This window comes from Strix uralensis, chromosome 5 (assembly GCF_047716275.1).
Source record: "Strix uralensis isolate ZFMK-TIS-50842 chromosome 5, bStrUra1, whole genome shotgun sequence".
In the NCBI taxonomy this organism is placed as follows: Eukaryota; Metazoa; Chordata; class Aves; order Strigiformes; family Strigidae; genus Strix; species Strix uralensis.
In genome coordinates this window covers 7,698,762-7,714,138 of record NC_133976.1, presented here as the reverse complement: position 1 = coordinate 7,714,138, position 15,377 = coordinate 7,698,762, and the positions used below count along the sequence as shown (strand labels likewise).

Sequence of the window (15,377 nt, the reverse complement as noted above, 5' to 3'; positions counted from 1 at the left end):
CTTGCTTCCCCCCAGCTAGCTGGACTGGATGCAAGACAGATGTTTAGGTTCCTCCTCTGCTGTGAGACTGTTATGGCAACACGCTCACATTCAGCCCCTCAAGGAGAGCAAACCACCGAACCTCTGCTTAAGGGTTTGGGTTTGGTTTATTTTTGCTTTTCCAAAGGGAAAAATACACCACTGCACAGCGGTGATCCCTGTGGAGACAAGTGGTTGCATTGAGCACCCGTGGCCTCTTCCAGGGCACCTCACCTGCAGCCCCTAGAGCACTTTGCTGACGTTGCACCTATTTTCCAGCAGAGGAATTGGGTGTATAAACCACTTTTCCCCATTTGCTCAAGTTTGGGACACCTGGTTGGCACCATCCCAGGCTGGGATTCAGCTCTGCTTCAGCAGCCAACAGTTCAGGTGTGTTTAATGGATCCTAACTGGATGCTCATCTAATGGATACTGCTGGGGCAGAAAGAGGAGCAGAGGCAGGGACAGACCTGGACGGTTGTGTGTCACCCTACGGAGGAAAAAGGGAAGCTGGGGGCAGCAGCACCCACCACCACCCCCTCCCTGGTCTCGAGCAGGTAGAGCGGGCAGGGTTGCTGAAGTAATTTTGCTCCTCACAATAGCCACGGGTTCACCCAGGGAGGTGCTTGCTTCTTTGCTCAGCATCCAGCTGCCTCAGCTCAGCATCAACAAATGCCTGGCATCCCAAAAACTGAAGCACCCAAAGCAAGACAGTGTCCAAGCTGAGGCCATTCAGCCCATCGGTGGTGGAGGAGAGGAGCACATCCCACCTACATTTTGATGAAACTTGGGCAAATTCCTCCAGGTGAAGCCCTGGCTCCTCTGCATCAGTCTTGCTGGGAGGTCTGAGAGGTCTTCCAAGCTGAAAGAGGGTAGATTTAGATTGGACGTAAGGAAGAAGTTTTTTATGATGAGGGTGGTGGGTTAAAGGAACAGGTTGCCCAGAGAAGCTGTGGATGCCCCATCATTTGAAATGGTCAAGGTCAGGTTGGAACAGGGCTTTGAGGAACCAGATCTAGTGCAAGATGACCCTGTCCATGGCAGGGGGGTTGGACTTGATGATCTTTAAAGGTCCCTTTCAACTCAAAACAGTCTGTGATTCCATGATTATATGGTTTAAACAGCACGTTTGCCTTCTGCTGTGCTCTGGCAGCAAGATGGCATTTTCCCCACGGGTCCACCTAAACTCCCACACATCAGTACCAACCCCTCACAGCTACTGGGTAGAGCTGGCAGTGGTGGGAGGCAGAAAAATCCTGGATGGAAAATAAGAAGACTCCTTGCCAAAGAAATTATCCGAAGCAGGTGGTTCCAGCTCGGAGGAACTCAATTTATATTCCCAAACGACATGCTGGGAGCTGCTCACAGCCCCATCAACAAGCACAACGTAGGCAAGGCAGATGTTTCAGTGAGTGCCAGCAGCTGGAATAGGATCGCTGGCTCAGCTCAGCTGCACCCATTGCTCCAGACAGTAATTGGGGAAGTCAGTGTTCGAGGCGCATCCCAAGGGAGCCTGTATCAGGTGGCTGCAGGTCTGGCTGGCAGGATCGCACAGTCCTTTCTGAAACAAAGCGGGGTGGTGGCACAAGAAGCCGGGCGGGAGGCGAGGCTCCTGGATTATTTATAGGCTCAAACCTTGGAAAGGGTCTTGGCACAGAAAAGCACAGGGTGTACGGGCTGATAATGACCCCTGATAACAGGGTGCTGTTGGTGCCATCCACGTTGCAGGAAGAGCTCTCCCCAGGGCACGTCACTTCCAAAGCTTTTTTGGCATGGGGAAATTCCAAATTTTTGGCGATGCCCAGGCTCAGCGTGGTGGGATGTGGCTTGGGGAAATTAAGCCCTACAAAAGGTAAAGGACACAAGCAGCATGCTACCAGGCAACGCAAGGCACGAGGCTTACCCACCAAAGCGGGCGTTGTCTGAACGGGTGAATTTTCAGGGCTGGAGGGGGAAGGAGGTGGCTCATGTGTAGGCTGGGCAATGGTGTTGAAGGGAGTGTGGCAGAGGCTGCTGCATCGCCCAGCCCTGTGCGCTTGTTTTATTTTCCATGTGGTAGCCAAATGGCCAGTAACAAAGAGAAGCTTTGCAGTGTCTCCTGCCCCAGCCTGGCAGAAGTAAGGGGGTCAATGAAATGTTCCCCAGGTGAGACATGGTGAGGATGTCAAACAGGTGGAGACAGCAAAGGCAGGGGTGGGAATACCAAATCTAACACAATTTTGGAAGGATATGGGTAAGGCCAAGGGGGATTCAGCAGAACCCACCCCTAATGATGCAAGCGGCTTCTGCAAGAGGCCATGGGAGAGTGCACAGCCATGTCTCAGCCGCAAAGTGCCACCTTCCCAAGTTGCCCACATGGCTTCTCGGAGCCAGACACGCTTCCACGCAAGTTGAAGCTCAGCCTGCCCACCTCACGGAGAGCCCTCACCACCCCAGCCCACGGATGACGGCTGTTCCTACGAGCCCTGTAGATGCCTGGACAAATAAATAGAAACTGGGAGGTGGACTTTCCGTTGGGTGGCTGAGTGCAGGAGCAAGGTACAAAACACTGCAAAAGGGATGAGGAAGAGATGGGTGTTGCACGGGTGCCTCTTTATAGGAAGGGTTAGAGCAGCTTTAAAGCGCAATGACATTTAACTGCTGGTGCAAAAGCAGCCAGCAGCCCCTGGCCAGGCACACAGCAAGAGGAGAACATGCACTGAGACCCCAGCAGCATTTGTGTACATGCCACTCTCCCCATTTCACGTCAGCAGTTGCTGGAAAAAGGAGTCCAGGCGAGACTAGTTGGACCCCATCGACTGTTCATAGGCAGCATCACCCCGTTTGACCAGCACGCAGTGCGGGTTGGTTAGGGGCCAGTGCTGGAGCAGCACCCAGGACTGCAAAGCCCCAGTCAGGACCCTGTCCATCGGTGCTCCCTCCACAGTGGATGCTCCCCTGGGTGCAGGGGCAGGGGCAGGGGGTGCTCAGCCCAGTCTGAGCCCACCGGTGCTGGGGAGAGGGCAGCTGGGCAAAGGGAGCACCGGATAAACAGAGCCTGCAAAAATGCAGAGGAAACTGCACTTCCTTAAACTGCTGTAAAACACGATGGAAACATTTAATAAAGGCTGCTAGGCAGGTATCATTTATTTGGCTTTTGCCAAGGCTTCTGATAAAATCTCACATCAGAGACTATTAGAGCACCTTATCAAAGGTTAAAGGGGCAAAGTGCCCATTTGGTGACAGAAAACAAAGACAGGGAACAACTACTCCTCAAAGTAAAAAGGAGCAAACACCGAGGCACAGCAGAGGCCACTACTAGCATCATTATTATTTAATACTGCTTGTATATTAATGAGCCGCAGGAAGAAGAGAAAAACAAGGCAAGGAAAGCCAACAATAGCACAAACTTACTTTGTCAAAACAGAGAGAGGTGGGGGAAAAGCTATGCTGAGATGTGTTTTATAACACAAGAAATTAAATTATCCCACCAAAGTTAAAGTTTTTGTATCAAAAGCATATGACCAGCCTTACATGCCAGTGGAAGTAGTCTCAGTACATTAAACCTAGTATTCAGCACAAGGGGGGGCTGAACCAGCCACTTCACTGTGAATTCTGCAATGAGAAAAACAAAATCACTTTGCTGCCATTTCTTACCCTGGTTTTAATCAGCAATATTTTCTCATGCTTTTGTGATGCTGCAGTTTCTTGGTTACAAACATTGCAGGGGGAGACCGCATTGTTTAATTTAAAAAGAAGTTTCTGCTGACCCTTAAGAAATAAAACAGGGGAAGTTCAAACGCTGATCATTTTGTAAACACCAAAGATGCAGAACCAAGTGAGAAACCTACATGGATCAGAAATATGGCTTAGATTTAACCTGGATGTATACACAACGAAGGACTTCGGCCAAAGAAATCTGTGCTGTTAATAATCCATGCTCCGAGTCATCCAAGGTAAAAAGACTGAAGAAATGCAGGCCCTGCACCTGTAAAGGTTAAGGACATCTGTCACGTCCTCGCGTCAGCACAGGAGGCAGCCGGCTTTGATGTGACTGAGCGATCAGGCAGCACCCAGGGGTCACAGCACAGCGGGCTCTGTCGTCTTTTCTTTTTCCTTTTTGCACTTCCTAAGGTGCACAGAGCAGGCTGTTCTCGTGGCATCGGACCAAATCGCTCCAGATCATGGAACTTCTCCTGGAGATTTTGCACGCAGGCAGCAAAAAAGCCTTTTGGGGAAAAAGAAAAAAGGCCATTTGATCATTTTTTTAACTCCAGAAAACAAGTATTTAACTCTAGGAGAATGTTACATGAAACAGGTGGTTCCAGCAGTGCGGGCTCTTGACAGGGCTGACGGATCCATCTCTACTCCTCTAGGGTTTTGCTTATGATCCTGCACCAAAAGGACATTCCCCTGGATGCACAGGATTCCCTTTCTGATCCCACACGTCCTCCAGCTGCTGTTTCAGTCGTGGGGCCCCAGCAGAAGCGTGGGGTACACGCGTGCTGGCTGCAGCAACAGCGACCTGAAGCTGCAGCAGAGATGTGGTTCGCTGCTCCCTCTTGGCTTGTTTTGCTGGCAAAGCCGCTTTCCTGCCCGCTGCTTGCCCACACAAAGGCTCACCCAGCGCAGGCAGGAGGGACCGGTGCACATGTCCACGGGGGCATGACAGATCCACCTGAGGATGCTCCACCACTGCCCATGCCAAGAAGCGTGCTTTCAATTAACCAGTGCTGTCAATTACGCACAGTGCCCACCTCCAAACCCCGGGCCTGTTTAGTTTCAGCTCTAGAGGGTCACATCCGTACTAACGGGCTCCATGGATACCCCTGCATGTTTTCCTTCCTGGAGACCCTTTCCCCTATCTGTGTTTTCAGATGTGACCATCCCATCCCCAGAAACCATGGGAAGGGACAGGGGCAGCCCCTGGCACCAGCACCCGCGAGGCAGGTACCTCCCTCCCACTCCTGTGTGTAACACAGGGCACGAGGCAGCATCACCAGACGTCACCACCTTGGCATGAATTTCCATGTATTCAGGTTTGCTTTTGGCCATGCTACCACCTGGAAATCTTAATTATTTTTTTTTTCCCCTGTATTAAAGAAATAAGCGTCTAGCCCTCACGGATGTGGAAAAAAATATGAAAATATGATTCAGTTCCCTCTCCCCTCAAAAAAAATTAGAAAGGAAGAAACTGTAAGTCAGCGCCTAAAAATCAGCAACGTTCATTTCTTCCTTTTATCTCATGGTTTTCCTTATGTTTCATGATTTTTTTTTTTTTAAATGAGGTGCTGGTGGTAGAGGCGATGGCTAAATGACGGAGAAATGTTAGATCAGAGCATCCAATTACCACCCCTCAAGATACTTACAGGATTTTTTTCAGATTGAAATCATTTATCAAGGAGCACGCAGGCATGATACGAAGCCAGTGCTCAGTAAATCAGCTCGGATGAATGGCAATCGGATGATCCTGAGATCTTCCACTCCCTCTCCCTCCGAGATGGAGGGAGAGGCACCGAAGAAGAGTTCAAATTCCAGGTCAGGACTGTGGGCGCCTGAAAATCAATTAATTATACAGATAATATTAGTGACTTCCTAAAGCTGCTTGGTGCCGGGAGCTCCTGTGCACCTCTGGTCCTCTGCACCACGGTCCAGGGGCGCTACATTCGCTTGGAGATAAAAGGAGTAATTAAAATCAGGCAAGAAAAGCAACATTTTAATTTCTTCTCTTTCTGCTTGTTTTGAGGCAGGACTTTTTCAAAGACGGTTGCACAAAAGGCAGCCTTTGAATTAACAGGCAATTACCTAATTAGGTACTTAATTTCAAATTACAAGAAGCGAAGTGCCTTTTTTTAATCTATTTGGCAATGTAAAACTGGGCCCTATGCTATCCATAACACTGAAATCCCCTCCTTTCTGAGGAAAACACATCTTGCATGTAAAGCAAGACAAGTTTTAAGTGAGAATCATAGACTTTTGGCTTTAATCGGTTTGGAAAAGGGTCTTCAGTAGCACGTAAACCGCTTTCAGGTAGAAAAACTAACTGAGAAGACACTGGAAATCATACTTGTTAAAGATATGTCAGATTCCAGTGATTTATATATTAAATGTGTAAGAAAATACAGGACGCTTTGCAAATCGGGGATGGAAAAGGGTTGACTTAGGTAAATACTCTCGGACAAGGAGGGATGTCCTGACTGTACGGGTACTTAAACACGGAGCAGCTTTCTTGGGTTGTGCTGAGCTCATCACCACCTGTTTCAAAACAAGATTACATTTTTTCTGAAGCATGCTCCAACCCAGATTTTGGGTAAAAAATGTCACCCGCTGATGCACCCAGCCGGGGTGCGGTGCTGCTGCTGTGGTAACCGCAGCCCTCCACAGGCCACACACCGAGGGGACCCTTGGAGATGGCACCCGAGGGCTCCTCCGGTTCCCCGGGGCCGTAGTCTTGGTCTGCAGCCAAAAAAATTTAACATTGGTTAAATTTTGCCCATTGTCAAGTCCACCTGACCTCCTCGGTTTCCGTCTTGCCCAACTTTAGCACGCACCGTGGATCAAATGTTTCTAGGCAAAATTCAGCACAGGTGGAGAGGACCCGTCTGCGAAGAGCGCAAAGTCTCCTCAGCTCCGGCTAAATTTCGCACTCAAACCCCACATTTTTGTCGTTCAAGGACAACGTCTCGGAGCAATGAATTTCACAAGAGAAACGTGTACTTAAGGAAATGTTAAAATTTGGACAGCGGGGTCCGTCCCCGTCCCGCCCCCCCACAGGAGCTAACGGTCACACCCCTGCACCGAGCATCCCGCCGGCTGGGATGCAACAAGGGCTGGAGGAAACGAACCCCCTCGCCCACCCTCACCGCACTAAGCCTCATTTTAAACCCCGCTTAAAAACCTGCTCTGCGCCCTGCGCCTCGGGATGACGCCTCCTCCCGCGGGCGGCCCCCCCCCCCCCCGCGCAGGATACCCCCCCCCCTCACGACCCCTACCCAGCGCGGTGCAACACTCGCAACCCGCCGGGAACGGGCTGTGGGGGGGTGTGGGAGGGGGGGTGGGTGTTGCGTGGCCTCACCGTGCCGCTTTCCCGCGCACCCACGCAGCCCCTTTGGCGCCGCGGGGGGGGGGGGGGGTGTGTGAGGGGGGTTGAAACACGGTCGCGCTGCCACGGAGTGCGCGCGCGCGGGAACGCGCCGGGGGGGGGGGGGGGGGGTGTTAACCCCCCCGTGCCCGGCGGCGGCCGCGGCGGCGGCATTTCTATTCAGGCGGCGCTGAGGGAGCCCGTCGCGCCCGGTGCATTGTGGGACTGGGCTGGGAGTCCCGTTCGCGGGAGGAGGCGGAGGGCGAGGAGGCGAGCCGGTAAGAGGGAGACCTGAGGAGGGAGGGAGGAGGAGGAGGAGGGGGGGGGGTGGGGGTGCAAGGCGGGGAGATTTAAAGGGGAATTCGCCTCCGCCGTTACGCCGGGCCGGGCGCGGGGGGCGGCGCGGTGGCGCCGGGGCGCGGGCTGCCCGCCTGGCCCCGGGCCCCGCCGCCCTCCCTCAGCCCGGCCCCGGGGGAAGGGCGGAGGAAGAGGGGGGGAAGGTTGCGCCTCACCGCGCCGCCGCCGCGGCCGCTTTAAAAAAATCCGGCGCCGGCAGCGGACGGGTTAAATTTTTCGTTCGCCGACATTTTTTTTTTTTTCCTTTTTCCCTCCTTCCCCCCCCCCCCCCCCCCTTTCCCCTCACGGAGCGGCGGCGGGAGTTGGGGGGGCGGGGGTGGTGCCCAGCGTCCCACCGGCCGCCCCGCGCGCGCGCGCGCGCTCCCGCCCTGTGGCCGCCAGCAAGGGGTTAACCCCGCCCCGCTGACATCTTACCTGCACGCACGTGCGCCCGGACCCGCGCGGCCGGGGGGGTCGGGGTGTAGGGGGGTGTCGCTCACCCGTGGCCAAGCCGCCCCCCCCCCCCCCCCCAAGTCCCCGCGGGGTTTGTCCCCTCCGGGTCAGAACCGGGGGTCGTGCCTGCGCGGCTCCTCTGCACGCCGTGAGCCCGGCTGCTCTTCTTTCCCCCCCGCCTCGCCTCCTCCTCTTCCTCCTCCTCCTCCTCTCCGGCTGCACAAAGAGCAACAGTGAAGGCCCTGGCTTGCCTTTAAAGGCAGCGGCTGGAAATTTAAGGTGTCCCAGAGCCATGTCTCTCCGCAGCGCTCCTCGCCGCACCCCCTGGATAAATGGTTGTTGCGGTTCCTCACCCTGTAGGTCTCGGGCGGTTGGGCTGCCGTTAATTGCACTTGGGTTTGTTTTGGGTAGGTACCTGCCTCTGGTTCTTCCTCACTCTCCCCTTTTCCTCCCGTGCTCTCCTGTCTCCGCTCTTTAGGGAGGCAAGGGTTAAACTTCACTTTTTAATATTTATTATACCGTTCTTTTAAAGTAAGAAACATCTGGGTTATGAGGTGTTCTCCTCTACTGGGGAGAGATGCTTAACGCGCAGACTGCGTGCCCGCACAGCCTGCCAGCAGTCACAAGAGACTTGGTCTTCCAGGGAAGGGTGCTCCCATGGCAGTCTGCAAAATACATAGTTGCATGTAGCTTTATTCGGATTTTCATTACAAAGTTATTGTGTTGTTGACTTGTGGATGTTTTCCATTAAATAAAATCGTCTTGTTTATTTCAGTATTTGTCTTCAAACCGGGGAATGTAATTTACTGTGTCTTACAGTCCTCAAGGCTGCAAAAAGTTCCTGGTGGGATCTGGCCTCTGAATCCTTTCCTGTATAAGTAGGTAGGGGGTGCTAAGCATATTGCAATTACTAGTTAGATGAAGGAAAATGTTTCCCTTGTGGGGCAAGCTGCTTTTTATAAATTTCTGGAATTAATTAGAACGAAGCGTTAAAAAAGAATGAAGGGGGAAAAAAAAAATCCCCCTCCTTGAAAAGCTTTTGTCTCCCATTTCTGTTGACAGGTTGTTTTCCAGACACTATCTTTTCTTTTTTTTTTTTTTTTTGATTGCAAGTGCTCGGTGTCTTGTTTTGGAAGACAACAGCTACGAACTGAATTCATTGCTCATCCAAGACACGTTCTTGTAACTAGAGTTTGGATTACTGCCCGAGCCTGGGCTTTGGAAGATTTGTTTTAAATAAGTGCCACGCCTCCCAGAGAAGGAGGGAAAGCACTGTAAAGGCGAGTTGGGCTCCACATCAGAAGTTCCCAGGGAGCTTAAAACTTCAATTCCTACAAAGTATATTCAATAAATTAGTAGACTTAAAGGTTTCTGGAACGGATATACTTGTTAATAAATGCTGTTTAGGGGAAATCAGTTGCATAGTTGGTAGATTTACTTCTTTCTTGTATTTAGCGCAGTCAGACTTGGCGACGACCAGTCACTTGGGTTCGGTTTTTTGCTTTCCAGTTTAAGCTCGTAACGGCATGACCATCGGTATCAGATTTTGTCAGCGACTGCTGAACTCTGTTCTTGTTGTTAGGCAGGATCCTTGCTTTCTAAGAAACTACCGCAGACAGGTTGTTTTTAGTAATTCCTGAAAACTTTTCTGAGAAAGATGAATTGCATTTTATCACAGCCGTTCCTGTTTAGAAGTCAATGTCTTGGTTAGGCCTCTTATTAGTTTTGGAGTGTGGTGTATGTGAGTCAGAGTGGAAAAACGTTCTAAAATTAGACGTGCATTGTTAAGAATTTTATTAAATGAGTTGCATCAGTGTCTTTTTACATTACCATTTTAATGGGCAGTTCTCTGTATTCTCAGTATTGTTAGTTGACTAAAAAAGGGCTGGAGAGGCAAGAAACTTTTCAACATTTTTATGTCTGCGAACATACTAAAAGGTAAACTGGCATGTCTGTAGGTAAACCAGTTTACGTAAATACAGCCTCTTTGTTCTTCTGTTACCTGTACTAACAGAACACCGGGCTTGCGTTTTCCCCCAAGGAGAACAGGTGTATTATGGAGTTTCAGCTTCTTGCATCAGAACTGAAGCAGAGCCATTATTTGAAAAGCATCTTATTTTTGAGATTAATATGTTAATGGATAAAATTACGACTCTGCACTGAGCTGAGTACAAACAGATGTCTCCGCTGAATGTGTTGCAGGATGAGGGCCCAGGTTGCCTTTTGGAAATTGGCCTTGGTGCTCTGGGAGCTATTACTTCTTTCATTACCTCTGTGTTAAATGAGGTCGGTAAGTGTGTTAGATTCTTTTTGTAATGAAAAACTTGTGCAGTATATCTGGAAAAGAAATTCATTCTCTGATTCGCTTGGCATAGTTATAGTTTTAAATGTTGGAAGGTAGGAAGAGGAATCATTCCTTTGTAGTCTTAGAGGAGTGAGTTGTGTGAGATGTGCCCACCTGTCTTAACCAGTGAACAAGGACATCGGGTGCTTTCTCTTTCTTTTTAACTTGCTCCATGTGGAAAACCTGTTGTCTTGCAGGTCCTAGGAATTTTTAATGTTCCTGATTTTTTAACTTTTTTTTTTTTTTTAAATTAGACTGATCAGCAGAGAAACCGATACCGTTGCTCTGGGGTGGGAAAGGCCAGCAGTCTGTGCGAGAGAACCATGTCTGTTCGGGAGTCGTTTAACCCAGAAAGTTATGAACTGGACAAGAGCTTCCGTCTGACCCGATTCACTGAACTGAAAGGCACAGGCTGCAAAGTGCCACAAGATGTGTTACAGAAACTGCTTGAATCTCTGCAAGAAAACCATTTTCAGGAAGATGAACAGTTCCTGGGGGCAGTTATGCCCAGGTTGGGTAAGTAGTTGCTCCTCTAGACACGTGTGGTCCTTCAGTTTAGTTTGGTCCACTTAGCGATGCGGTCTCCTTTGCGGTTTGCTTAATTGGTTTGAAAATTGTATGTTGTATAATGCATGCACAGCGTCCAGAAATCCAAAGAATGAATCTCGTGTTGTCATTTGTTGGCATCTGGGATACAAGAATATTATTTTACTTAGCATCCTGCAGTGCGCTCAACTACGAAGAAAAAACAGTCCAGAATGGCCACCGTGATAGGCACGTGCTTAGGCGTTAGTCTCCTCCTCCCTTTCCTCAGTAGATGCTTTGCGAACTGAAGTCATATCAGTTAATTTCTGGACTTTTATATTAATACATTGCCTTTGGAATTTTATGCAATTAGATGACTCACAGGTGAAGTTGCCCTCTCCCTCCCCTCCCTCCCCTCTGTTCCTGGGTCAGACAAAGTGAGCAAGAGAAAACTTTCTCGCTTCAGCTGACGGGGAGCGAATTGTTTCACAGTTGTCGTTTTTCCTTTCAGTCCTTCCGTTGTTCCCCACTCTAACTTTTTTGCTCACCTGTAGAAGCTGCCTGGGAAAGGCTGTCTTTCCAAGACCTCTGTGTTCTTGCCAGCTTCACTTTCTCTTTGATATTTGCACAATGATGCAAGCAATAAGGGAAAACAACCTGCACAAGCCACCTACATGGGGAACAGGGCGAACGTAGGTATTTTGATACCAGCTACTCTACCTAATATTGATATAGATAAATTAATATAGATAATGTGTTTAATGACACTTTTAATTCTGTTTGTCTATTTACTCAGCCCTGCATATTCAATCTCTACTTGGCAGCACAGAACAAATTTTTTTCCTCAGTTTAGGAATATCAGTGTAGCATTTATTCTGAAGTTGCTTAATTATCAATTTAGTGTCCAATAACCTTATTTAAAATTATTTTAACGTTGCTAATTGTCTATTAGCAGGCTAACAGGTTGCAACCCATTGTTCTGGCAGAGATTGAATTCGGTGAGAGATTAGTAAGGAGCCCATGTTCTTGTTTAAACAATGACAATCTTTGTATGAAATATCTAAGCAGCAATTGTGTGTGGAGCTGGGGTGGCACTATAATTTAATATTCCCTAATGAAGGACGCTTCCAGTTTCTCTTATCCCCAAATTGCTGTTTATATGGTTTTTTTCTAAATTAAATAAGTTGTTCACAACAGCTTGATTTGGCAAATTTCTAAAATCAGTAATAGTTTGGTTTAGATTTAATTATCGACCTGTTGGGTTTTTTTTCTCTTATGAACTTGCAGACTGTAAACAGTAATGGAACTGCTAATAGATTTTTCCTTGCCAGCTATATGAAAAGGTAAAAGAAGTAGACTAATGCCATCAATATGTAGTGTGATACTATGTAACAGGGAATCTGTTAGTAATAGAAGGTGGAGAGTTCAGGTCCCTTAAAAAAACCTTTTGTGGTGAGTATCCCTCTAACAAATGTGTCTTTGGCTAAGTTTGGTGTGATTTGCCTCTGATGCCTTGTGCTTAAAAGGTATAAACAGGTAACTTTACCGCCTGTGTGTATGCACCATGCTTTTGAGGTGCAGTCAAGAGGGAAATTGCCAACAGCAGGCTCAAGCTCACTCTTTTTTAGTTCTGCAGGTGGTATTACCCAGAGCAACCTTAAATATGGCTGTGAGTTTTTCCATAAGTAAGAAACTGCAAGTTTGATATTAGTTCTCAGAGCTGTTATGGACCTTGAAATCAGTGTTTTCAGTGACCTCTCTGGACAGATTCCCTTATTTAGTCCTTTTTTTGGTGGAACAGAAACATGGCCTCAGAAGGACCATCGTGGCCCCTTGGCCTGTCTGTCAAACAGCACTTCTGTTGAAGTTGTGGAAAACCGCACAAGTGAAATCAGTGTTGCATTAGGGCATGAATAGGTGAACTGAGGGCAAAACAGCTCCTGCACATGAGCCACTTCCCTGTAACTGCTTATATCCGCTTCCCTGGAGACACTGGGCATCGTGCATAGTGGCTTGGTAGCTTCTGCAGAGGATAAGCAACCCTGAATTACTTCTCATAAGATTTTGTCAGGATCCCTTCTCTTCCAAGGTGAGATCTGCCTCTGTAGGCAGGAGAGGCAAGATGCTCTCCGCCTATTTAGCTACTGCCTGGCAGACCTTCTGCTCCTCTGTGTCCTTGGTAGGACCTCAGATGACAGCAGCTCACTCCATCCCTGAACAGGCCACTGCCAAATACTGGCTTGTAGCTCTTGCTAGGTAGCCTGTTTCATTAATACATGGGGAAAAGTTACTGTGTGGCATCTGCTCCCTGAAAACTGGCTGTTTGAAGACTCTTGCCCTGCCAGGTATGCAGAGTATTTCCAGGCAGCTTGCTGCCAGCCCAGGAAGGAGGTAACCTACCTGCCATTGCCACAAGGTACGAGGTTATCAACAGGGAGCTCTGCTAGCACGTTGTGATTTGTCACCTGCTGCTTTTTTGTGGGCTCTTGCATCGCAGCAAATGCCAGGTGGTTTTAATATCACTTACTCTATTTGAAATATCCACCATCAGGGAAAAGGCTGTGCTTGGTGTTGTGGTTTTCTCAAAGGAGTTTCCCTGTCTAGCAGGTCGTCTTGCCACCTTTCAGCCTCACAGCAGTACGGTGAGGTTAACACAGTTGCAAAAGCTCCAAGTAGGTGAATCATCTTCCACCAAGGGCCTAGGCTGTGACTTGTGGCATTCTTTTTGTTGCTCCTGAAGTGAGGAAATGCCCTTTATGAGAGGCTATGTCCTTTTAAAACCGTCACTATGTTTTTGTTGAGATCAGAGTGACAGGAAAACCTATTTGCTTTCGACAATATCAATTTATGTAGTTCCTCTTCACTTTAAATGTAGGTACATACAAGCACAGATGTTCTTAATGCACTACTATTATACTGCAAAAAAATGTAGAACATTCGGTTTAGTTCTTGCTTTCAGCCATTTACATTTCTGTTCCAGTCAGGAGTTGTCATTTTTTTGCTTGATTTTCCTCTTACTTGTGCTATTCCTTCTCTAAGGAAGGAATTTGCCATGTCTGTGTAGGCAGTATTGTGAGTTGTATTTCACAAGCATGTTTTATAAGTTCTCTTGTTAAGAGCAACAGATGATTAAGGGCAAAGTTACTTACCTCACAGATGGATTTCTGTCTTTGCAGGAATTGGGATGGATACTTGCGTTATTCCATTAAGACATGGAGGTTTGTCGTTGGTCCAGACGACAGATTATATTTATCCTATTGTGGATGATCCTTATATGATGGTAAGTTGGCTAAACTTAATTGTTAGCTATATTGCTGATTTGATTTGTGTTCTCACCAATCTGATGGCAATTTTGACCATTTCTTCTAGATGTGCAGTGCTAATTGTTCGATTAACTGCATTCAGAGTCTTTCCTAAATACACATGAAGAGGGAAGGGCATAGTTTCTGTAATCTTTTCCATGCGGCCCAGGAATGCTGCAGTGCTGCTTTCTATAGGTGAAAGTTGGGGGAACTGCCACCTTTAATTCAAATTTCCCTCCATCTGTTGCTCTGTGGGATTTGGCTTGAAAAGCCCAAAAGGGGGAAAAAAAGAGCTGTCTGAAGCAGCAGACAGTAAACTCCACTTATGAGCAGAACCGCATTGTAATTGGCCTTTTTTGGAGGTTCTGAAATAACCAGGTAGCATGTTAGAACTGGAAATGCCTAAACGACAGTAGTTGGCAGTAGCACCTGGCAACTTTAGAGTGCTTGGTGAACACCAGTTTTCCCTCTGCTGGCAGATGGGTAAGTTGAAATGACTTGTTGGGAGTTGCGTGCACTTTGACTTTGGTTCCTTTTGTGTCCCCATTTCGTTTAGTCCGTCTCAGCAGAGGTTCCTCTCTGGTGTTATGTGTGGCAGTGATCAGTATTGACTTGAACAAAAGGTTGTGGGGAAACAACTTTAAAAAAGGACTTAGTAAAGCTGTAAGGAATTCTACAGGAGGTGTTCGTTAAATGAAAGTTAAGAAATGCTAGAATTCATGTTTCCTGTGATTTGAATGTGACTCCTTTGCTTTAAGGCATGCTGTTTATGTGACTGCATGCTTTATTTGCTGCTGTTGGTTCGTTGTTTGTTCTGTGAGACCTGTCTGGTAGGTTTTGGACACACACTTTGAGATTGGGACTGACTTTTTTTTTTTTTTAGCATGCTTGACCAGGTGTTGTGCACAAAGGAGCTAGGCTTATATTTGATTTCTGTTCCAGAAGAGCTCTCTTTCTGCAATCTGAGCAGCCAAGAGCGCAGGCTGGCCTCTGGAGTACAGAGTTGTCAAGCTCTCCTGAGAAATTTGATTCAAGTGGCTTGCTTTAATATCATGTGGCAACTTGTCAGGGACCAGAGAAGAAAATACATATATATGTAGTTGGAGAGCTGTCTTCAAGTTCATCAGCTGAGAAAGTCTTTTGTCACCTCATAACAAAAACTTGAGGGACAGTGTGAGAAGGCTGTGGTGAAGGGGAAGGCTTGTTTTGCTTGGAGATACAAAAGGTTTGAGATGCCACAGGAGTGGATAGATGAGCCTGTGCCCAGATGAGTTTTAGACTAGCGTGGTGGGAGTGGAATGTAAATTTGGCTTTAGTCCGACTTTAGTGGTTGCATCGT

General features: G+C 48.1%; 1 protein-coding gene and 1 long non-coding RNA gene across 5 annotated transcripts in view; one reads left to right on the top strand and one right to left on the bottom strand.

Moving 5' to 3' along the window:
• Window positions 1-3,316: 3,316 nt before the first annotated feature.
• On the bottom strand, window positions 3,317-7,975 carry LOC141943969 (uncharacterized). The gene is made up of 3 exons (XR_012629118.1): window positions 7,850-7,975; window positions 5,367-5,552; window positions 3,317-4,225 (listed from the first exon to the last, which is right to left on the bottom strand). It is a non-coding gene; the product is annotated as an uncharacterized LOC141943969 (long non-coding RNA).
• The window catches only part of SEPHS1 (selenophosphate synthetase 1), a 25,129-nt gene continuing 16,982 nt past the window's right edge, over window positions 7,231-15,377 (top strand). For 2 of the 4 annotated variants that reach the window (XM_074869798.1, XM_074869797.1), the window contains exons 1-3: window positions 10,070-10,157; window positions 10,466-10,727; window positions 13,913-14,016. In XM_074869798.1, coding sequence (XP_074725899.1) covers window positions 10,149-10,157; window positions 10,466-10,727; window positions 13,913-14,016 — 375 coding nt within the window. In that variant the 5' untranslated portion in view covers window positions 10,070-10,148. Of the gene's footprint in view, window positions 7,357-8,143; window positions 8,275-10,069; window positions 10,158-10,465; window positions 10,728-13,912; window positions 14,017-15,377 lie in introns of those variants that run through there. The other 2 variants (XM_074869799.1, XM_074869800.1) reach the window with 2 other exon arrangements.